The 24,281-nt window shown below is 41.4% G+C and overlaps 1 protein-coding gene across 1 annotated transcript in view; it reads left to right on the top strand.

Moving 5' to 3' along the window:
* Positions 1 to 21,750, top strand: part of CMYA5 (cardiomyopathy associated 5) — a 39,352-nt gene extending 17,602 nt beyond the window's left edge. The window contains exons 3-13 of the mRNA XM_088519614.1: positions 923 to 1,018; positions 1,651 to 1,884; positions 3,365 to 3,387; positions 5,018 to 5,139; positions 8,729 to 8,878; positions 9,846 to 9,992; positions 12,510 to 12,654; positions 18,840 to 18,973; positions 19,750 to 19,849; positions 20,910 to 21,086; positions 21,498 to 21,750. Coding sequence (XP_088375740.1) covers positions 923 to 1,018; positions 1,651 to 1,884; positions 3,365 to 3,387; positions 5,018 to 5,139; positions 8,729 to 8,878; positions 9,846 to 9,992; positions 12,510 to 12,654; positions 18,840 to 18,973; positions 19,750 to 19,849; positions 20,910 to 21,086; positions 21,498 to 21,750 — 1,581 coding nt within the window. The remainder of the gene's footprint in view (positions 1 to 922; positions 1,019 to 1,650; positions 1,885 to 3,364; positions 3,388 to 5,017; positions 5,140 to 8,728; positions 8,879 to 9,845; positions 9,993 to 12,509; positions 12,655 to 18,839; positions 18,974 to 19,749; positions 19,850 to 20,909; positions 21,087 to 21,497) is intronic.
* Positions 21,751 to 24,281: the final 2,531 nt, after the last annotated feature.

A 24,281-nucleotide genomic window follows, 5' to 3' on the forward strand; every position in this document is an offset into this window, starting at 1 on the left:
ATTATGTTAGTTATCGCAACAAACAGAAGGTTGTCTCTGAACTTCAGTTATTGGCCCTGAATATTTATTATATATTATATTTATAAATGCAGCCTTCAGTTTTACAGCCCAGTATGACGTTCATAATTAAATGGAAAGTCATACGCTAGTTTTCAAGCAGATCTAGCTGTAGATGTTTGCCACAATAGGAAGATGTTACCAAAGCCAGTCAGCTTTATGCTGTTAGGCAACTTTATGCTAATTAGCCAGTCAATTTATGCTGGCTAATTAAAACAAAGTATTTTTGTAAATTATAAATTGCATCTGTGCAGATGCTAAGCTTGTTTTCATGAACGGTCAGGGACTGCTGTCTAAGAGAAATTTCTATGTCATCTTTCTGGTGTCTGTGGTTCCTTGGACTACTGTTGTTTGCATTTCTAATTCAAGCAGTGATTTCGATATGAAATTTGGCTGTCAGCATTGCCAGTTCAAGATTCTGGTTTATAAGAAGAATTGTTAAAATTATAAAAAAATATATACCCATAAGCTACGAACCTGATCATTTCCTGCATTTTCTTCCGTTTTATGTGCCTGTTTCTGCCATCACTTGGGGACCCTCATGAGGCTCTGAGTACTCTCAACTTCCAGCATAGCTGTTGAAAGTCGTAGTGTTCAGTAAACTGCATAAGTACTTCGTACCCTATTAAAATAAGAAATTGAGCTTTTTTGTTTTTGTTGTTGTTTTCCAATTGCTTTGGAAACAATTTGGTGACTGTTCCTGGTGTTATTTCTGTGCTTGTCTTTGTAGCCAGGAAGACACTTAAACTTAGTTTAGCAATTATTTCAATGGCAGCTTCAAAACGAAAGTATTCATCCAAAATATGTTTTATACAAAAATGTCATAAAATAACATACTCAGGTACTGAAACTTTTACAATTTCAGGATCAATTAGATGAATTGCTAATGGCTTTGGAAGAAAAGTCAATGAAGATTGAAGGGTTCGTGAGCGAGATTGAATCTCTATTTAACTCTGTTGAGGTAAGTCCAGTGTTCTATCATGCTACATTTCATCACAGAATTACTTTTGTTTCCTTGGTTTTTAATGTCATGCTTTCCACTAAAATAGGCTGTTTCTCCAGTCCTCAGCCTGGCTTCTACTGTCTCAAGCAGTTAATCTGAGAGGAACAAAGACGCAAATGTTTGTTTTTTTGTATTTTACTGCTCTGTGGAGTATATTATTGGAGGAAAAAGTTCCCTTAATTTTGTTTGCGTTTTTAAAGAACTTACATTGATTTTATATCTGAAGTCCTGTGTTAAACCTAAATATGTTATTAAATGTCCAGAAGTTCTTAAACCTTGAGGATTCCATTAACTTCAGTTAGAATTATAGATTCATAGATATTTTGTAATCAGACTTCCTATCTCTATGCTAATCTATAAAAGTTTAATCTTAAACACAATACAAAAATCTGACTTGTTTCTAATGTATTTCATTAGCGTTATTTCTCCTAGATTTCTCCTTTGCCTGCAGAAATAAAATTCTCTTATTGTCAAGATGACAGTAGGAGTCCGGTAGATGGCTCACGTATGGGTAGTTGAGAGTTTCGGTGTATTCATTAGCTGCTGAAATTTTATTCTGCAGTACAGTTTTCATCTGCTTTATTTTCCAGGAAAACTGTAAGAAAAATGCAGAGTTACTGGAAAAGCAGAATGAAGACATGATTAAGAAAGTGGTAGCACAATATGATGAGAAATCAGAGAATTTTGAGGAAGTGAAGAAGATGAAAATGGAATACCTGTATGAGCAGATGGTTAACTTTCAGCAGACTGTTGATTCAGCAAAGGAAACCCTGGAGACAACAGTAAAGGAAATGGAAGAACTTGATGGATTTGTTTTCCTAAATGTAAGTATAAGTGACTGTAACAGTGCAGTTTTTATAATACTAGTAAGGAAAGCATTTATATAATGCTAAAGCTGAGAACAAGTTGCATATCTCTGAGGTTTTAAAGGACAACTAAGTCCTGCAAGCTCAGCTATTCCCTTCTGAAACTCCTGTTCGAGTTGCTTTTGTCATGTGAATGCTCAGGGAACTGCAAAGGTGATACATGCAGTGGGAACTTGCATTATGCCTTCTGTTAGACTTTGTGAAGACAAGGCTAAGAGACTTCTTGAAAATATATCTAGAATTAACCATTCAAGAATGTAAGAAAGAAAAGTGAAACAAGAAAGTGTCTTTGAAAATTATCCAAGTGAAGGATAAGGGTTTTGTTTGTTTTATTTTGTTTTAAATGAGCAGACACTAAGTGTAATTATGCACTCAAATTGTTGAAGCTAAAGTAAAAGTTTGCTGCTGAAACATTTTGAAATGTGCTAGATTTAGGAATGTGCATGCAGCATGCATGTGTGTAATGGTCTTTTCTGGATTTAGAAAACATATCTTATGAGTCTGCATGACTCAAGTTACCTGGCTGACACAATCCTCAGTCAGTCTTATCCTGAGCTTCATTTCACCATCTTGTAGGTGAAATATTAATGGCTGTGGCCTCCGGCGTAATTTCTGTGCTGCAAAAATTGTTTATGATTCAGTTGTGGCACTTACTTTTCCATAGAAGTGCATCAGCAATTCTGAAAGGGATAGGATTTCTGGGACAACAATCTTTGCCTGTTATGGAATTAGCCAGGAGTTTGGAAAGCACAGAAATTCTCCTGGGATTTCTTCCTAAGAAACAAAGAGTTTGCATTACTCATTAAAGTAAATTTTTAACATTCACACAAAATAGTTCCCAAAGCAGAAGTCCCCAGCTCATATATCAGCAGTTACAGAAGCGGTGAGCAGTCTTTGGCATTACCCACTCTTATGAGTTACCCGAGGATTTAGTGTCCTTTAAGCAAGTGAATGCCTTGGGTGATATGCTATTTTGGGATGAGTGAAAAATATATCATATTTTCCAGAACTTCACTAGGTAATGGAGCAATCCTTTGGCAAAAAGAGATCTATATAATCTCTTAACCTCTTTTTTGGTGGGGGAAGGAGGGATTTAAAGTTTGGAGTTGTGATTGAAACGTGTTCTCGATGCATAAGTGATTTCCTTCTGTAAAAGCATGTGACTGTAAAACAACCTTCATGGCTAGATATTGCATAATGACCCCTCAGGAGTTTAAAGTCAAATACAGACTTTAATTGCTGAGTCAGGGCTTTGAAGTGGAATGTTCTTAGGGGACCAAATTCTTTGCTGGTGTGAATGAGCAGAATCCCAGCCAACATTAAGTCAATGAAGCTGTGTGTATTTTATGCCTGTGGAGAGTTGTCGGATGAGTGACTCTTCAGTATTTTCAGGCTTTTTGAAAGCTGTTAATACGTTTCTCTTTTTTTCTTTCCTTAGTCATCTAAAGAATTGAATAAAAGGTATATGAAGTAGTCACTAAGTGCCATGTAGTGAGTACTAGGCCTAGCATGCTGGATGTTTTACTGTTTTCAAGCTTTGAAATTGCAGCACAGTACTGGTAGCTACTTCTGCAAACCTTGCAAATAAAATTAAGGGAAGAGGTTTTGTGCTTTTTACAGTAACTGTCTGGTTTGAAGTGTTTGCATGTGTTCTGTGATGCCTCAGTTAAATTTTTAAAATAGTGTTTTAAAATGTCAGCTCAACTTTAAGTTTCTTGCAGAGACGCTCTTAAACAGATGTTCTTGGCAGAAGCCCATTAGCAGCACTAGATTCAGGACATGTCGGGGAACTTGTGTCTCCCATGACTGCATCCTGCCCCAGCTGCACAGAGATGCACTTGGACACAACTCTGTGCCACATACGGCTTGCCTCAAAAGAGTCTTTTTTGTGAGACCAAAACCTGATAAGGGAAATGTTCAATTACAAGCTCCTCTGCTCTCCACAATTTTTCCGGGGCTCTGGGCTCCTCCTGCACTAGCAATCCTGCCCCCTGCCCTCCGTCCGCGCAGACGGCCGCTGACCTTGCCCGTGGCGCCCGGGCGCTGTGCGGTGCGTAGCCGGCATAGCACGCACCCGCGGATGGTGCTGATGGACGGGGTACAGAAGCAACGGCGCGGCTCCAGGCAGGAGTCGGGTTACAGCTCTGGGAGAGCAGTCCGAAGAGGTTGTGCCAAACACCCTTTCATGGTTCCCATTATTTTGCAGCATTAGGGCTATAAAGTTGGACTTCCCTGTTGTATGCCAAGATGGGACGCTCTGGCCACATATCTGCATGTAGTTTGCTGCATAATAACATGGTTCTTATAGAACAGGAGTAATACGACAAAATAGTTTTCCAGGGTTTTTTGCATACGCCATCTTTATTTATTAACTTACACACTAAACTTGGTGTTTATTTTGTTTTGTGCACGGTTTTGGTTATTATTTAATTTGAAAATACCTAATTTTCTAGAAAAGGGTTAAGAGCAAGGTTTATATAACAATGCATGTTTTTCTAAAGAAAATGTATTGGTATCCAGTGTGCTTTGTTAAGCCTGTACACAATTATCCGCTTCAGTGATTGAAAAAAGGCAGGGGGTGGAATTCGGTTGCTTTGAAAAAATAATCTTTCATTTCCTTAAAGCTACTTCTAGCACAAAGTTAAAAATACTCATATAATGAACTCATAAAATGTGGGCTAATTAGGTGGATCCATTTTCCTTCTTGATTTTTTTGCTTGTCAGAAGCAGCTGCTTTACACTATGTCTCTGGAATCAGCTGCCTTAGCTCTAATGTGTGTAACCTTTAAAGGCACTGTGTTAGTAAATCCAAATCACTGTATTCTTGGGGATTTTGATATTCTGGAGATTTTGGTCATTCCTATGGATCAAACACACAAAATGTGTTCATTCTTACTATGCTCCTTATGTAAAACCATAATGCGTGCTAAATATTCAAAATTAGGAAAACAGCTTCTCCTTGCTTGTTGTCCTTGGGAAATATTTAGAGGAGTGTATGTCACGTGTTCTTTGCTTTTGGCCCTTGAACACTATGCAACACTACAGGGATATATGGGTATGTGTTTTGTTGTTGTTGTTGTTTTCCAAATAGGTTACTTTCTGCGATGGATACCACTCTCTCCTTAGAAAAGGTGCCCAGTTCATTTTCACTTTTTGAACACTATGCAGACAGCCCAGGAAAAAGTGACCAGCCCCCCTTAAATCACCTGGCTGGTAAGAATCTCTGAATATCTTCTTTGGAAAAGCTAATGTTTTGGCAACGCTTTGGAAATTTTAGAAAGCTAAAAACAGAATCTATTTGAGAAGTATAAATTTGCAAACCGTATAATTAGCAATCAGAGTTGAATGTGAAATGAAGTCTAATTGTGCGCAAGTGTTTGGCTTGTAGTAGGACACTAAGATGAGCAGCAAAGGGGAAAGTGCTAAAATGTGGGATTGCATCAGTTTAAATATCTGTTCCTTAAAATGACAACAAGTTCCTCGCCAGAGGCCAGAGAATTTGCTCTCTGCTCATGGGCAGGTAGACATGAGGCAGAGGCAAAGTCTGCTGAGCTGCTTGCGCAGGGAGGCCCCGTGGAGCTGGTGTGGGCAGCAGAGCTGGGACGAGGAGGAGGTCGATTCCGCTGCGTGAGCCCAGGCACCCTCTATTCCCTCCACACGGGCACACGACGGGAAGTGGTTGCTCTATAACAGATAGATCCCATCAGGGAAGAATTCTGCAGGTTCTCTGGAGTCTCATACAATCCGAGGGCATGCTGCGGTCTCCACATGGAGCACCACTTTTCTCCACACAGCCATTTACTTTTATTAGATTTATAGGTACCGAATATCTCAATACCTTTTCTTCCTTGACAAAGTTATGTGAATTTCCCTGAGGACTTCAGAACTTAGCCGGTGAGCTTGGGTTGACACTCATGTATCTGAGCTTCATTTCTTTTGGAAGTCAGACTAAGAGATCTTTGTAACCTGCTCTCAGCCACTGTAAATGGAGTGAGGAAAATGTGCTATCTATCATGGTTTGATTCTCCCTTGCAGTCTCATGGGTTCTGTGAGTACCAATCTTTCCTCCTCTACTGTTACCTTCCAGCAAGGTCATACGTGTGAACAGACTTGTTTTATCTTTCTGTATTTCCTTTTCCCATGGGTCATTTCAGACATTTCCTCCCCATACTCCTGAGATCTGCTTTTCAGTGCACTTTAGCTACTGTGTTTGCGGAACACAAGTGGCTCCAGGCTTTGCTTTGACAAACTGAAGATAAATGAGTTTGTCCACTAGCAACTGACCTTCAAAACTCCTCATCTTTCATACATTCTTCTCTTTTCTTTTTAAAATACATGATTTTCATCCTTCTCTTCCCCTACCAGGGGGATAATTGCTATTGTGATTTTGATTTTTATTTTGATGAGCAGTGAATTAAAAATATATACTTTTTCAACTTTCTGCCTTTTTCCTGAAAGCAAATAGAGGTGAATGCATACAGAAAGCTTTATTTGGATTTGAAAACCTTGAAGACATCATTTGTCAAATGCTGAAGGCAAATGCCAAGCTTTCTCAGAATTTGTTTTGACTGAAACCTGTTAATGAAACAGATGTGAATTTACCACACTTCCCCAATCCATGCATTTTTCCTTCAGAAGGAACAATCTTTGAGCAATTTCATAGAACTTCTATCACTTCAGAAACATCTTTCTTCAAAATACCTCCCATTTCCAACAGTGTTCCAAATCCACAAAAAGTCCTTTTCCCTCAAATCCTTCTTCTTTTTATATATATGCAGCATGAATTACTGTTGTTAGTCCATGCACATCAAAAAACATGCCCTTGAACACAATAGAAATTAATGTCTGTTAGACAAATGGCGGGAATAATTTCAAAATCAGAACATTATTATTTCCAAAGCTTGCCATGAGGCCTTCCCATTTACAGAAGATGATGATGACCTTTGCTGATGGCAACAATCTTCTATTGAAGTCATCAAGGAACATAACTGCAGTCCTCCTTCAAATCCACAAAACCAAGTAAATGGTATAAATGTCTCTATGAAATATTTCAGACTATAATTTTGCCCTCTTGAGTGCTGTGGAGAGCAGGTAGACAAAGGAAGAGTGCCTTTATACCCCAATACTTAAGTGAAAACTGAAACTGATCAAAGTATGACCCACTTTTCTATTGGAAAATGTCATTTGGTCAAACAAACTTGAGGTGAAAATGTTTCCATTCTAAATTTCCTTAAAAAGGAGGATCAGCCTGTTGATAATAGAGAAATGTTCTCTTTCTGAAGAGAACAACTCAACTTCTTGCTATAAATTGCTTCTTTCAAAAAGTTTATTTCATATTATGCAAAAGAAAATTAGAAATCCTCTTTCTTTCAGTGTTTCCAAACTTAATTTTGATGTATATTTTTTTTTCAGAAGTTCTTCTGAAATCTTCTGGAATAGTACATTTCAAGTTATGGGATGTCTGTAATCATAAACAACATTTTACGCAACTTCCCGGGGGAAAAAAAAAAAAAAAAAAAGGTCTACCACTGGGTCCATTGAAAGGAAGTCCTTCTCTAAAGATTATCGATTTTTAAATTGGTCAAATCTAGACACAGTTAAGAGACAAAATATGCTTTTTTTTAGCAATGAGAAGGATTTTTTTCAATGGGAAGCAGATGTAATGTTACTGTACTTCAAGTTCTTCTCATAAATCATAAGGAAACATCCAGCATCTACATTTGCCTTGCTTGTGCCACAGAGGATCATCATCATTATTGTGAAGATAACTGAAAGAAGCAAAGCTTTCTGATCGGTGTCTACCAAATGCACACAATATGGGTGTATTACTGGGTGATGAGAGAGCACCATATTTTTGTTCACTGCAATCACTTTAACAGTAAACAGGGGGAGGTGTATGGAGTTGGTTCTTTCTTTCCTGTCCTTCTGTCCTGTCCAAGGATGGATCTGTGCAAGTCAGAAGGCAAAGCCCAGGGTGTTTATGAGAATTTTAGGGAGTACTTTATTGAGGGATGTGCATGGGGGGTCTGGTGAGCTTTAGGCTTCTCTGGCCAATAGAGATCTCGGGCTCTGCTGCCCGCGAAGGTCCCTCTCTCCTGCAGGTCTCCAGGGATCACTGCTGTGCTGGCAGGAGCCCTGTTCCTGAACCTGCACCCTGCACACGGTGGACCTGCTCCCCAGAGCCTCTGCCCCAGCACACAAAGTATGAGAAGGCTGGGCTTCTTTTTCCTACCTCTTTTCACAGCCCTGATGTGGCCAAGGTTTATGTGGATCTGACAAACTATTTCCCCCAGTGTGCTGGTTCCTTTTCCTAGCCACCTCTCTGGGGAATGGTTACATTTGCATCTGCTGGAGACTCCGTTCTTCTGCAGGCTTGCCCTCTCACCTGGGAGGCATCTTACACTATTTGCTATGAGCAAGGAGAAAGGATAAGCTCCTTTCCTCACACACCACCCCTGAGCCCCACTTTTGTCTTCATCTCCACTTCATCCAGCTCAGGCACATGGCTAAGTATTCTGGTTCAAGATTATTTTGTCAAGCATTACCATTACTGCATCTTATTTGGGCAGGGCTGTGAGGGGAATGGGCAATCAGAATCCCATGCTGAACAATTACATTTTTTCTTCCTTATTTTATATGAACATATTACTCAAAAACTTCACCAGTGTTGACTGATTGTCCTCTCAAATGCTGGTAGTTGGGTGAAAATAAGGATTCTGATTGTATCACAATTAATGTGTAGTTAATTTGGCCCAAAATATGTGAGTATGAATAACAACTAAAGGTTTTTTTTTTCTTTTAGTTCCACAGACTCCAACTCTGATAGCTCAGGAACCAAACTCAGCCACAAGTACCTCCATCGCGGTTTACTGGACTGTGAACGAAGGGGATGCTATCGACTGCTTCCAGGTCTATTGTATGGAGGAGCCTCAAGCTAACAGAGACCAAAGTGGTGCGTAGCCACCTGCCTCTCACCTATGTGGTTGCAGTCCTTGCTGCCGTGGTCTTATTTAAGAGCAGAGTCGGTTGTACAGGGCAGGGACACACAGCTGAGTGATAAGGGGACTGTGAATAAATTCTGCATAGGACTAAGGGCAAGTAATTGAGGAGAAGAGCATAAACTGGATGCCATTCCTCCTCCTCCCCTTCATTTCCCAAAGTAAAAGGTAAATATTTTGGTCCACAAAGTGCAGAATGGTTCCTGGCAAAGAGGCTGCAAAATCTCTGTTTAGGCACTTCATGGAAGTGGCCCAACTGTCAGAGTGGATGTGTCGCCATTGCACTTTTGATACTTACAGGAATCAGAGACAGAGCTCCCAAAAGGAAGGGCTTGATTAGGAATTTAGGTTCCTGCATATACTTTGGAAATGTATCCTAATAAACTAGGACAAGAAAGGATAATCAGAAATGCAGTATTTCTACATGTGGGTACAGTGTCATTTAAAAATGACATTAAGATATTTTAATTCTTAAGTATGGAAATTGAGAAAAGAGGATTTGAAATGTTTGCTCGTTTGAAAGCTTAAGCTAATCATAGAATCACTTAAAGCACCTGGGTTCTGCTTAAATCTGTGTGTGCAACTGTGCACTGAAGGATGCATCGGACAAGTTCCATCATGAGAAATTATGTTCCGAAGAGGGGAAAACAGAGTTGACAATTCTTGATTGCAAGTCCCCAATCTGCAGCCTATCATACTGAAGACTACTGTGGGATTTGAGGGCAACAAACTCAAGGGCAGATCAAAAACTTTCTATCCAAACTGATTTTGAGAAAAACATAGAGTAACACATTGGCTAGTAACATCTTCTGGATTTGCAGTTAACTCTTTTTTACATATTAGTTGCCAGGAGAAATCAGAGGCCCTGCAAATGGAGTCCATGAGTATCATGGCCTGGCTCTGTGTATGTGTTTCTCGTAGCTTTGGTGGAAGAATACAGAGTGACGGTGAAAGAGAGTCACTGCATTCTGGAGGACCTGGAGCCAGATCACTGCTACAGTGTGTGGGTCATGGCTGTGAACTGCACAGGATGTAGCTTACCCAGTGAAAAAGCCATTTTTAAAACAGGTATGTATATATTCTGGCGTTTGGTTATTATAGGCTTCAGGTTTCTCAACAAATTTTAGGTCATACTGTTAGTAAAATAGAAGTTCTCTCATTTAGTCCATCTGGCAGATCATAGGAAACATATAATAACGTTTGCCTTTTTGTGAAAAGATAGCAGTAAAATTGTTCTTAGGAGGGAAGTTGAAAATTTTCAGATATGAAGACATTTTAAATCCCAGGCCTCATGCTGGGAGCATTGGAAGGCATGTTATCAATTTTCCTTGTGTGCCCCAAGGCTGTGGGGCAGCTCCGGGAAAGCCACCCAGCTGCTCCATGCTGTCACCTTGCCTTGGGAAGATATGGGAGATCGCTGCGTTTTTTGCCTCCCTGCCATCCTTCCAAGTACATCTGTGTTGCCTTGATTTAAATGATGAATCTCCTAGGGGAAGGCCTGCTTTATAGCCGCTCTATGCAGCGTCTAGCGCAGTGGGGCACAAATCTCAGGTGTGGCTGAGAGACTCTGCTGCTGTTTAAGTGGTATAAATTATGATGAGTATTGCTTAGGAGCTTCACTTGACTGATTAATTTTTTCTGAGATTTAATTTCTTAAGTAATTTGTATTGGCAAAACTGTTGCATCTTGAATTATGAGTAGGGTGAAGTAGCCTATGTTCTAGACACTGAGGCCTCTTGTTAGATGATTTTTGGGGGTTTTTTTAGTGCTGCAGAGTAAAAATGATCAATAGGTTCATGGATTTATAAAACACGGACAAGGATATTTAACAATTTCATAGTGAAGTAACTCTGTAGAGCACTGAGAGTATTGCTAAAATCATTTGAAAGCAAGCTATCTTCAAATCTTTTGCTTGATCCATTGGACTTCATATTTTTGGGCAGTACTCTGTTATTCAATTTTTAGTTCATATTTTTAGCAAATACGATTTTTTAAAACACTCAAAAGCAGAAATTCTGATTTTACTATATATCAACAATGAAGAGCTTGCTGCAGAAATCTCCTCAAATGGTCAAAAATGAGTCATTTCTAACATATAAATAGTTTTGAAAGGGCTGTCACCTCTCTGAAGTCATTGTTTTTGGCCTCATATTCACCCTTCTTTTCCTCAAAACTCACGCCTTCTGAAGGGGTTAGTTTCTTAGAGTCTTTGGCATGTTTTGGCCTCTTTCTTTAGGAAGACAAACAAGCTAGTTCAAATTAAACTCATAAAACCCTCCCTGCCAAGCTGCCAGGTAGATCTGTGGGAGCATTGCTGAAGCACTGACAAAACTGTTGTGTCCCCTTAACACCAAAGGTGGAAAGATGAGCAGTAGTGACTGAAACCAATTCTTCAGTGTGTTGCTACAGAGGCAAGCTGTTTTTGACATTAATCTAGAATACTCTGATTCTTCAGGTAACCAAATTACTAATATTTAAGAACTCAGAAGAAAGAATTTAAATAATTTATTTTCAGTAATTCACTGAGAAGACAGTACATACAAGCAAATGCTTTGCTGATACATTCAGTTATGGTCCATAAATACATTATTAGTGGATTGAAGCTGGATCTTTTCCTGTTGTTTGGACCTTTCCCCATAGGAATGCCACTGAGCAGATGTGGTGCTCACCCAGTACCATCAGCATCTGGGGACCATATAGGTTGCCCCTACAAACTCTCTGTGGGCACTCTCATCCTGCCCTCGTCTGCTCGGGTGTTTTCTAACAAGAAATTATTTGTGCTACAACACAGAATGTAATTCGAAGGTTGGTTGCAAATCTGTAAGGTTATCTAGGCTAATTTCCATTTTTGTAGGCATCCTGTTTGAAATCTGACTTTAAAAACAAAATAACTTCTCTGTGGCCTTTTATTTTAAGTCATCAAATTTATTTTAAGAATTGACTTAAGAATGGACAGTTAAGGCTGTTCATAGGAATGTCAATAACAGATTGTAAGAGGGTCATGTATGTTGCTCTTCCCTGGGAAGAGATAAATCATGTGAATATAACACCCCTTTTCAGGCTACAATGTCTGACGTGCTATTTCACACAATAGCTTTTGATTGCTTGCATTCAGTGTGCTATTTTATATTCATTTGCTATCTTTGCAGTTGGGCCTGTAGTTCTCAAACTGAGGCTTTAAAAAGGAGAAATTATAGGTCCAAATTTTAGTATCTGCTTTGCAAATATATAGGGGACATAATTAAGCAGCAAGTCAATGTTTCAGCCCAACTTCTGCAGCGTCACATCTGCTTCTGCTGCATTTCATGCAGGGACTGCCTGGAATGGGAGGGAGCTAATCTGGGGGAAGCTGTCCTGGTCCTGCCTTTCTGCTCTGTTCCTTGAAACGTGGCAGAAATGGACAAACATGCTCAAGGAAGGGCAGAAAAATCTGCACAGATAGGCTAAATATGGGCAGAATTGCACAAATGCACACAGCAATGTTCCTGGCATGTTTTTTTCTTCCCTAATGTTGCCCTCTGCCTTTGAACTGTAGAGGAAAATGATATTGAACCACAAATAAGCAACTTGTCCTTGTGTCCGCAGCACCTGCCGTCCCTGCGATCAGGGCTGAGGACTGCACCGTGTGCTGGGACACGGCCACCGTGCGCTGGCGGCCCGGCCCGCACGCGCCGCGCTCCTTCACGCTGGAGTACTGCCCGCAGCGCTCGCCCGAGGGAGAGGGCCTCAGGTCAGTGCCGAGCGCCGCACGCAGCGGTCAGATGGGTGCTGAGGAGCGCGCTCCTCTCCACATTGCAGCTTCTGCATAAGAGATTACTCTGTCTTGAACCGGGCGAAGCAGAAATCGGCTTCTGTGCACTGGTGACTTGAGAGGCCAGATGCTAATCTATGAGCTTAAGCTGAGAGACCTAGAAATACTTTCGTTTTATTCTGCATAACCAAGGAGCGCCTTGCACTAGGGGTGAAGCCTTGAAGACTTTGTGCTGTCTGCAATCAGCCAAAAGCTGCAGTACTGTGCTCCCCAGGAGAGAAATCCCTCCTCTGCAGTCGCCACAGCCCCCAGCTGTGGAGGGCAGTGAGGACTGGGATGGGATGGGGTGGGATGGGGAAGCCTTCACTTTGCTTGCTGTCTTCTTCCTGGGAAGTGAGAGAGGAGCAAGCCTGGTGCATAATGTGAGTGATAGCAGAGATTCACTGCTGTTGACCTGGGCAGAGCCTGTGCCTGGCACTACTGAGCCTTCGTTGGAGAAAAGAAGATCAAGGAGCCTCTGGCTGTTGATGACCATACGTAGAGCTGAAGAAGTGCAAGAAGCTTGAGGAGTGGAGATCAGTGGGAGCGTCAGGCTGATTTCTGCCTGTCCCCACCCTGCAGACACTATCAAAGGTCTTTTTTCCCTCAGATAGTCCAGTTTACCTGACCTTCGCAGAAATGAGATAGCTGGGGAAGAGCTCTGCCGTTTGTGATCAAAATTAGTTAAGATGGACTGAAGGGTTCGCGAGCTTCTAGTAGGTGTCTGTGACAGTGCAATGTTGTGAGCCTTGCTCCTTGCAAAAGTAGGTGAGAAATTGAAATAAAGGGGGCCTTGCACAGCTCCCCTGCTCTGTAAGGACAGCCCTGATATGCTCCTTTTCATACACATTTTAAGAGGCCATCAGGTCCCTGTCAAGCTGCCAAAGTTGCTGTCACACAGGGACAGTGTAGCTGCTCCCAAGCCCTGTGCTGTGTGTTTGCACTTAAGTATATTTTTTGTTAATTGAGATTGCTTCTTCCCAAATCTGAAACAGAAAATGTGTTGCTTTCTGCAGTCCCTGAGCGAGGTGGCATTAACACCAGACAGTTTGCTTGTGTGGAGATGACTGTCAGATAGAGATCCCTGTCAGAACTCATACATTTCTTTCTCCAAAGGATCTGGGCAAAAATGAAAATGTTCATGACTGTATTGAGACACATTTGACTTGTCTGGCCTCTCTGTGGGTAGAATCCAGCCTTTACTGTGAAAAGTGTGAAATACTCAGACAGGACAAAATTATGAATTTTCTCGGAATTTCATAGACTGAAATCTCTATATCTGGAGAAGGTTTCTCGCCTCTTTTCTTAGTATCAAAGGCCACCTTTTACCACTTTTTTCCCCTCAAAACTATGCTTCTCTCCTTTTCCAAAAGCAACCTGCATATGAATAACCTTTAATTCAACCTTTAGTAGTACAGAATGAGAGGAGACAGCTTTTCTTAAGATTTGTAATTATTTTTTTGCATGAAGCCAAGATAAAAAAAAAAAAGACCATCGACAGTATGGAGGATACTGCCCGTATTTCCCCTATCTAAGGTTCCTGAAGTGCAAGCTAGAGCTAGAAATTAATTCCTTCTGTAGCTGATAAAGTGAGACAAATAGCTCCAGATGGAGAGTGAGGTTTTAGATAGGCTATGATGCTTTCTGGAGCTGCCTAAGTATCTTTTTTGGTATAGAAAGAGCTTAGAGTCACTATGCTGAGTATCTCTATTAAGTAGAATAAAACTGTGTCTTTATAATCACCTAGGAGCACTTGGGCCTGGAAGTAGTATAGTTTCTTCCAGCCTCTTTCTTTGAAAGCCTGGAATCTGTCCCTCCAGAAGAGAGACTGGGAACAGATTTCCTGAGCTGGTCTTGGGGACCAGCCAAGCATGGAGCCCGCTACAGAAAGCAGATATGATGAACGAAAATCGAGGAAGGTACTGGCAGAGATGATCAGTTGCCTTCTGCAATTCACCTGAAGAAAGCAGCATCCTCCCAAATTGCTCCCACATACAACATACCATCATTTTTGCTCTTCTGCAACAATGAATCCCTTGCCTGCTGCTGTGGTTTTAAAGCTCCTCCATGAGTTGCTGCTTTTTGCCAGGTTAGAAGCCTTTGAAATATTTCTTTCAGAGCTCTGCTGTGTGCTCGTTGTTCCGCTTCTTTGTGTTGAGAAGTCAATGGAGCTGTGGGTGGAAGATGGAAAGCTGAGAGCAATGTAGTCCAGGGATTAGCTGTGTGGGCTGCTCAGATGGAAACCATGTATCACATCATGAGAAATCTGTAAGACTCAGGGAGGCAGAAATTAGTACAGTGTGTGATGAATTCATAAAAGTGGAAGTGTGGTTCTTCCGACTGAGTGTCCTCCTCCCCATCAGCGGTGTGAGATTGACACCACTTGCAACTGAAATTCTCCATCTGCCCATGGACCAGCTCTAACTTCTGAAAGATGAGAGCAAACCCCTCTCCCAGTGCTTTGCCCAAATGACTGTCCTTCCAGCTCAGGGGGCAAGGGAGGAAAATAGGAACTCCTCATCCTCTCTGCTCTGCCAAGTTTGCCATCTAAAACAGCAATGAGGACCTCTCGGTAGTTGGTGCTTTGCTGCTGTAACAGTCAGAATTACGATTGGGACAAACGAGAGGAAAGGAAGGATGTGGCACAGCTGGAAGGGAACTCAGAGCACCTTGTTCTTTATTTTTAGCCTCAGGAGCTTTCTCCAGCCTTTGTGTGTGCTTCTATACATATCTTGAAAAGCCTTCATGCTTTCACTTCTAATTTGACATCAGTGGTATCAGCACAGGTCTAGTAGTACAGTTTTGGTAGGATAGTGGAGAGAAGAAACAATTATAACAACAATGTAGGGGGCATTCTGAAACACTACGACACATATCATTTGCTGAGCTGAAACAATATTAAAAATTATCCTCTAGGTGTATTTTTCTTGAAATTAGGTGAAAATGCTGATGAGAGATATGCAACAAACGACAGCATAAGCTTTCCTGAAAAACAGTTAAATCACAAGTCTTACAGACAATTACTGATTTAATATTGCTTGGCAATTTAAAGGTGAAGAAACAAGCATTTCCTTCCTGCTCTGGTTTGTACAGAAAAGTATCTGAACTTTGGAGACTGAATTTTGAGACTTACAGATTCTTCTGTGAGCCCCCATAAAGTGAAGGATTAAGAACAAATACGTAAAACATTCCACTTCAAATGTTTCTTGAATCTTTATGCTCTGAACATCAAATAAGGATACCAAGATGTTGTGGGAACAGTGTGGAAACATTAGCATTGTGGCTAAGAGACAGGATGCATTGTGCTTTGGCAGTAACGTTATTGCATTTCCATTCATCTATAAAATAGGCAGGTGTATTTTAAGTCAAAAATAGGTGAAAAAATGTTGCAGTTGGATTACTCATCCTTCCATGATGGAAATTACACAGTTAAGTGCTTTAGACCCAAGGAAGATTTGAATGCAATGCTTGTTGTGAGCACTTGGAAATGAAACAATCTTCCCCCCAACACAGTCAGGAATATATAAATGCATCTTCCTTTCCCTCCTTGTGTGCTTGTCCTGTATTGCTTGAAGCAATCTATAAGGCTCTGTTCATACTTTCTCTTCATCCTTAAGTTTTTATTACTGATTGCAGCAGTAACCGGGAGCATGACCAACTACAATGATTGCTGAGAGCCTGGGGAGCTCTCAGTATTCACTTTCCCTCTCACTTGTATTCTCCAGATAGAAAGAGAGGCAATAGCAAGACCTATTTCTTCTTTGTACTCAACCTCCTGTGAGCTTGGAGCTGGCCCAGGGTAACAGAGTGTTGCAAATGAAATTCCTTCTTGTTGGCATATTCTGTTTCATTAGTTGGCAGCAGCAGGATTGGTTTTAAGCCTTAATCATAGCTAAAATTGATGGGCTCTTATTCTTAGGAAGCTGAAAGCTGGCAAAAATAGATTACCAAGCAGAGAGCATTATTGGAAAATCTGATCACTGTTTTACTGACCAGATCTACTTAAAGTCCAGCCTTTTCTGTGTTGCTATTAAAGTGGAAAAGACGTATGCTGTTGCTCTCAGCTTTAAATTGAAGTTAACACCTTTACTTGCCCCTCTTCCTTGAACCTCCCTGTAAGAGAGGACGAACTTGCCAGAGTCCCTCGCTGACATGTTCCTCGGTCAAGGATTTGTTATTCGCAGGAGAGAGAAGAACAACGTAATTGCTGTCGAATTTGGACAACCCCTCTGCTTTTATTTACTGCATCAATTGTAGCACCAGACAGACGTTGTGAAATTCTTCCAGATTGAAAGATCACAGAAGCACCTGCTGCTTTTTTTTCTCTCTAGTGTTTTCAATCATTTTTAATGACAGCCATCAGTACAAAATAGCTGTTACAGACTAATGAGGAAGGTGAAGCATCCAGAAGAGCCTCTTTTCCCAGCAGAGCATCCTACTAAATGAAGCATTCTACATGGAGGAATTAGGAATAGGCAGAGCTGTGGGATTTTGCCTTTATCTGCTTGCAGGAGCAGACGTTTGCAGAAGAACCCTAGTGGATGAGCACTGATTATTCTTCAGTTTGCACTGCTCTCTGGTGGGACAGCTGGGGAAAAACAGTCATTGTCAATGAATGGCAAGGATCTTCTCTGACTTGTCCACCTCACCTCTTGTGGAGTCACAGTAATTGCTGGTGGAAAAGGTGGTTTGTTTAATCTAGCTCACCACAGAGGCATTAACCCTCCTGGGCTCCATTTCCAACCCCCACTCTGTGCCCTTCTCCTTCTCCAAAGTCCTGGCCTTCATCTGTCTGCATCCAGGCCCAGGGCTGAGGGCTGAAGGCAGTCCTGCCTCTGCCTGCAGCGGCAAACCTGCAAACCAGAAGGTATTTCTGCCTGCTCACGGAGAGAGGCTGTGCTGTGCCTCAGCCCTGGCTCTGCATCTGTGTTTGAATAAATCCCCAGCTGTATCCACGTATCTCCCTTTCGTGGATTTGCTGGAGAGCAGAGCAGGACTCCTCCATTCAGCCCATCCCAGGACCACTGAGGTTATCTCAGCCTGGAGGGCAGGGGGTTGTCTCAAAAGATCTGCATTGCACTCGAGGATTAAATACTTCCCTGAAGACACCTACGAGCATTCGTGAAGGGAATTTGTCTGGTCTGTACAGATAAACAGTTTTTACCTCCTCGTATACAGTGCAATCGGTATATGCTCTTTAACTTAGTCATTATTATAGGAGGCAAAAATGAGGGCAACCAGGATCCCACATATAAGAATATGTTAAGCCAGTCTCTCATATTTGCGATAGTATATATTAAAACAAAAAGAAAAAGCCAGCATCTTTCTAGAAATCCAGAGTACTTTCATTGGCACTTCAAAGTGCCTGTGGAGGAGATCGAGTGGGTGCTGACTCTCATTTTCCTGGAGTGTGCCAAAACATCAGTGACTGAGGATGCGAGGGCTGGAGCTTTTGAGGCAAGGATTAGATGTAGTCAAAGGAGGGCACTGTGCAAAGGCAGTGGCCCTGCTGCTGCCTCTTGGAGAGCTCAGCGCAGTGAGGGAGTCAGAGCCAAATCTGTGTCACTGAGCAGTTTGTGAGCAAGGAGTTCAGAGTAGGAAGTGCCTGGCTTCTGTGCAGCCTCAGATAAGAGCATCAGTTTCCGTGGATTTGGAACTTGCACTCCTATAGCACCAGCATGGCAAGTAGGTTCACTCCCATGCAGCTGAATTAACTATAAGCTTTTTCTTCATAAGCTCGTTCATTTTGTACTGCAGGCATTTTGCAGGTGGAGGATGAGAATTTGATTCTGTGCTGCTTGCATTTTGTGTGATGACTTATACTGCAAAATGTACATAAAGTGAGCATTGCACCAAATGACTGCACTGTGTGACAAGGCAGTGCAGGAACAAAGGCCTGAAAAATTATCAGACTAAGGCAGATGCTGCAGGTAAAATGGCAGATCTTTTAAATAAAATGATTATTTGTGAAACAGCTCTCACCTTTCCCTATTGGAGTTCCCCTGTGATGTCTGTTGTTTCAGTAGTCAACAACAGTCTTAGGTGGCTACGTTGCATAGATTATTCTTTCCTGGTTTGGACTTCTATATGAATTTTCATGTAGGAAAATCTTTTCCAATTTGCAGATCTTTTGCTGGAATAAAGAGACGTGAACTGAAAGTATCCCTGGAGCCCAATGTGAACTATTTCTTCTATCTGAGGGCTGTCAATGCATTTGGGACAAGTGAACAGAGTGAAGCTGCTCTTATCTCGACTAAAGGTAGCTTACCTTCTTCTGCTATCAGAACAGTGGGATGGAGGGACAAAGCAGGTAGAGATGGCATTTTTCTAGCGAATTTCCAGCTACAGGAGTAACCATGCTTTTGAGATAAAAGGAAGCAGATTTAATCTGCGACTACTTCATTTGAAATTGGTAAATTTATGTAGAAGTTGTGCAAACTCAGAAGCAAAGCTGTTGGATGTTGTTAGTGATACAAAATGAATTAATATTCTTCAGGGATCTAAGTCTGAGTTTGACAAAACACGTTCAAATAGAAGATTCCATGATTTAAAACAAAACCAAAAGTAAAATAAAAAAATTACAGACTTTGGGGCTCAGGAATGAGAAACGAAGCAGAACACATTTTAAAATGTAATAACTGATTTAAACTTGAAGATTTCCAGGTAGATATTGTTAAATTATATATGGCTCCAAATCAGCCTCAAAATTCAGATCTGCTACTTTGAAAAATCAATTGATTAAAAAGGATTCAGTCTTCTTTAATATGAAAGACATCTATGTCATGTCACCTAATAAGTTTTCTAAATAATGCAACCTGTTATGATCTATGGCGTAGTTGCCATAAGACTGCAATCTCACTTTGAACTTTGAGTCTTCTCATTCTCACCCAGTTTTCTGTCACTCCTACCTGTCAGCAAGTACAATTCTGTGCCACTAAAGCGGTAGTAATCGTTACTTAACATTTTGTGACTGATCTCAAGTTAGTGTTGCCAGTGTCTCAGAGCTAGTGTTTCTTTGTCATCAACTGCGCACAGGAACTAGATTCCATGTACTGAGGGACACAGCTCATCCTGCTTTGCAACTCTCCCACGATGGCACCGTCATACACCTTCCTGAGAAAGCCCAGTTCACAGGGTGAGTAGCCACCAAGTCAAGCAAGTGCTCCTGGCCTGCCCTGATGCCCTGACTTCCACCTTCATCTATGGGTAACTCAACCAGGGCTAGCTGATTTGTAGACAAAAGCTAATTGTTCCAGTCATGCAAACCCTGGATATTATCGCATAGACCCCCGAATTCAACATCGTGTCCCCTCAGTAATGCCAATTGTGCACTGATAGAGGTGTTGGAAAGAGTCTGATGTTGCACTGAGAAACCTCCTCAGAAGGTCAACACGGTAGTCAAAAAGCAGGACAACTGGATTTGCATCAGTCCATAGTCACTGTTTAATCCTTCAGAAAACTTTAGCCTTGAAGCAGCTTTTTGCTGCTCCAGGCTGATCAAAATTGTAGGTTTATTTTTGAATTGATAGTGGTTAGAAATAATCAGTCCTCTCACTTTGCTCTTTCATTTAGAGCATTGCTGGTAACATTTTCAAAAGCATTTGTGGCTTCAGAGAACTCAGTAGGAGATGAAGAGGGTATGTTAGACATTGTACCAAGCTAGCTCCACCTATTGCAAATATTTTATTTGTTTATTTTGGCATACTATTCGACTACAAAGAGAGGTCAGCTCGCACGCAGTTGTATCACATACATATGGCTTTTTAAAACAGAACGGGATATTACTGGTTTAAGTACCTTTTTATTGTTGCAATTGAATCCACGTAAGACTGCCACTGTCTCTACTTACAACACCTATCTTTTCCAACTTGAACGAGCTTCTTAAAATGTAATCTGGAATTCTAAGTTCCTATTTGACTGTAGATTCCCACTTCCCACCACCATGCTTTGCTAGCTTCATTTGCTTTTGGGTCAAGTTTCATAGTTCTCAGTTCTCAACATGAGTTTATCTCAACATGAACATGATCTGACTTCCAGGGAGAACATTTAAATCTGCGATAAAAATCTGTAATTAAAGAACAGAGTTTAATTCATTAGTAACTTTTGGTGCTGCTGCATGATGTGTTTATAAGAAATATCACAGTATTGTTGGTCTACCGCCAGACTCACATTACTGTATACCTTTTCACATATAGATTTCCTTCAGTTCTGGGTGAACTGCTGCCTGCTCGGGGCCGTCATTACTGGGAAGCTGTTGTCTCTGCCTGCAGAAGCTACAGGATTGGAATTTGCTCTGAGGCTACATCACAGGGCAATGTATTGGGGCTGAATGATACTTCTTGGTTCATGCGGTGCTGTCCTGCACAAACCAGGTAAAGCTGAATCAGTCTAGCTGCTTGGGAGGTTACTTGTCCTTCATGTGAACAGAACTGGTGAGGTTCAAGAATCATGGCAGTGCAGAGGACTTGTCTGCTTTATTTTTGCAAGTTGCAATAGCAAGAAAAATACAACTACAGAAGAATTTTAGACAGCCTGTGCTGCTTTAATAAATCTTATAATGCACCTTAAAATAACACAACAACCCAACATCAATCTCAAACAAGAGCTTTGAAATAATGGCACATTTGCTCAGGTAGGAGGGTTATATACTGAGCAAAACCCTATTGCCACGTGATACACTGCTATATGCACAACCTATTAATAGGTGTAAATGGAATGATAAGGAATTTCTGATAAATGACAAAGAAGGTGCTCGCTGTAATTTGGTTTCCATTTTCTTGCAGTTTTCTTTACAGATTTCTTCACACCAGCATACTGAGCGACGTCCGGATGACAGAACAGCCTGCCAGGATCGGCATCCTGCTGGATTATAGCAGCGGCAAGCTGTTGTTCTTCAATGCAGAGAGAGGACTGCTGCTGTGCACCATCAGGCACAAATTCACGGATGCTGCTCACCCGGCCTTCGCTCTGGAGAAGCCTGGAGTACTTACCCTGCGCATGGGAATGGAGCTGCCCGAGTTTGTGAAGCACAGATAATCCCGTTCTCCAAGCAACGCCAACAGTCACAGCATTAGGGGCAGGGAGGGTGCCAGAGAGGGATGACTACTTTTCACTAATGAGTACTATGTGCACAGGTATCCCCTGCACAGCGCCAGTAATTGTACTTAGCACCCAGTCACATAATCACCCTGAGCTCGGAGAAAAAATCAGCTCCTTTGGGTGGAGCGTGCATCTCATGACATACACAGAAATACTTAGGAGGAGGAAAAAGGTTGGTTATATCTGACCTGAGATTTCAGAGGTGGGGGGAAATATACTTTCCCTGTGAAAAAAATGAAAGTACTAGCTGTCTTTCTAAGTTGATGATGAGCCTGTGTATGAAATAAATGCATCTCTCACTGCAATATGTGACTTTTTTTTTTGTCAGAAAATGCCAACGCTTCATCATTTGCCAGGACAGTCAGAGCCCATATCCAAGATGATGAGTTTGAAAAATGTCCAGAAATTTTTACAATTGGAACATTCTGCAGGTGAATGTATCTTGTCCTATTGTTCACCAACTCTTTTCTTTAAATATTCAAACCAAAGAAAATCTGGAAATGTAGAAATCTGTATTTTTTGCAAAATCAGTGATTTCTAGGCTACCCTGTTGCCTGGAACCATACAGCACAGTCAAATTGTCACCTACCTTCTTGTGGCTAGCTCTTTTTCCCTTGCTGCTGTTGTCTTTGAGCTTACAGAGATGATGCTGCTAATGTCAGGTATATGGATGTTTTTCAGCTTCCACTCTGGTCTGTCCCACCACCTGTGCTAGCACCAGGATCATACGGGCCAGTCGCAGTGTTTCAGAGCCACTGAAATAGTCTGGCTAATAGTAATTTGTGCCGACAAAAGCAGGCCGTGCAGCTCCCCACTCTCCTGTTCCAGGGCTGAGCCCGCGCGTGCCCATGGTGCTGAGGATCACTGCGGGGAGCTGAGGAGCGCTGGGGGAAATGAGCCTGACGGAGGATAGGTGATGATTTTCTTGGTGTACACACTCTGGCAGGTTGCACCGAGGGGGATTGCTCTGACAAGTTCATTGCTGAGCTCAGCTGCAGAGCTTTTCTCCCTGAGGTTAAGCAGGTTTCCCAAGTCTAGTGGAGAGGTTTTGCTTCTGATACAGAACTTAAATGCCTTGACATTAGGGCTGCTCCTCTTTATGCTCAGAGGAGGCTGCCATTTTACTGATGGTTTGAACCACCTCAGCATGTGCTTGTGCTCTAGCTGGCTGTGCCGGGTGCGCACCAAGCCCTGAAAGAGCCATGCTCTTCACGTGTTGCAGCAGGGTGAAGGCAAGACAAACAAGGTATCTCGGCATTTTTATTTGAAGCTAGAACTTCTGGTATGTCAGCTAAAGTACCACTCTGGTGTCTCTGTGGAGGGCGGTGGGAGAAGGGCCAAGGTTAACTGGGGAAGAAAGGGCACTTTCTGCTACCCCGAAGGCTGGGGAGGAGGCAGCAGGCTAGAAACCCACATGGGGCAGATGGTATGTAGGTACTACTGCAGCATATGAGCTAGGCAAAATGTTTTTCAGAAATTCACCCATTCTTAGAAAATACTTGAGTGTATTTTGAAGAACTGTCTGATGTCTGTTGTTTAAAACTTGGCTCTTAGGTTGGGCAGCATCAAAAAGTTTATTTGCTGTATATGTGAAAGTTGGATAAACTATTTGCTATCAATCAAAGCAGTCTTAATGATGCCAATCTGAATGTGAAAATCTGGTCTGCATTAAGTTTTGCTGAATGAAGATAGAGAGACTCTCCAGGTTTGGGCAGATGGATCAAAAAGCAAAAAGCTTTGTACAAGCCTTGGCAGTTTTGGTATAGGGAGAAAATTCTGCTAGTGAGGAAAACAGATCCTGAAAGTTACAACTAGACTGTGAGGCCTTACAGGATATGGTGCAAATTCTGTTGTCCTTGGAAATTCTGGAGGTGCATCCACTGTGATTTTTTCATTGCTCTGATGAAACAAAGTGGAATCACATTTGTCACAGAGCTTTGAAAGTACAGTGCAGCCAACTTACATTCAGATGAGTTGAGATTCTGAGGCCTGTTGCATTTATTTCTTCTGGGTATTGTAGTTTGCAACTATACACTAGAAAAGAGAAAGGACAAAAAACTCCTGGTATTGCATTTTATTGCAGTTTTTCTTGTGCTGGATGACTTTAGCGTTTGGAAACATATTAAAAGCAGTGTGAACAATTTTTTAAACAAAAGATGTTAATTTGGCTGATAGTAACTAAGACTTTATACAAATGCTAAAAGGGTTATGTAGTGTCTGCATAGTCTCATCATTGTTCCAAGCTTATAATTACACGGGTGGCTAAGAGCTAGAGCTATATATATATGTATGCGTATATATATACATAAATGCTAGATATATAAAAGAAAAAAAAACCTAAATATTTCAGGTTTCGGCAATGTTTAAAGGTGTGTTGTTGTCCTAACAACAAATTTATGCCTAACACGGTAAGTGCTGATAATAAATATTTGAACTGTTCTGAAACACATCGCATTAGAAGAAAAGAT

The sequence above is a fragment of the Tinamus guttatus genome, unplaced genomic scaffold (assembly GCF_059628265.1).
Source record: "Tinamus guttatus ecotype Peru unplaced genomic scaffold, ASM5962826v1 Tinamus_guttatus_pri_ptg000064l, whole genome shotgun sequence".
Taxonomy (NCBI): Eukaryota; Metazoa; Chordata; class Aves; order Tinamiformes; family Tinamidae; genus Tinamus; species Tinamus guttatus.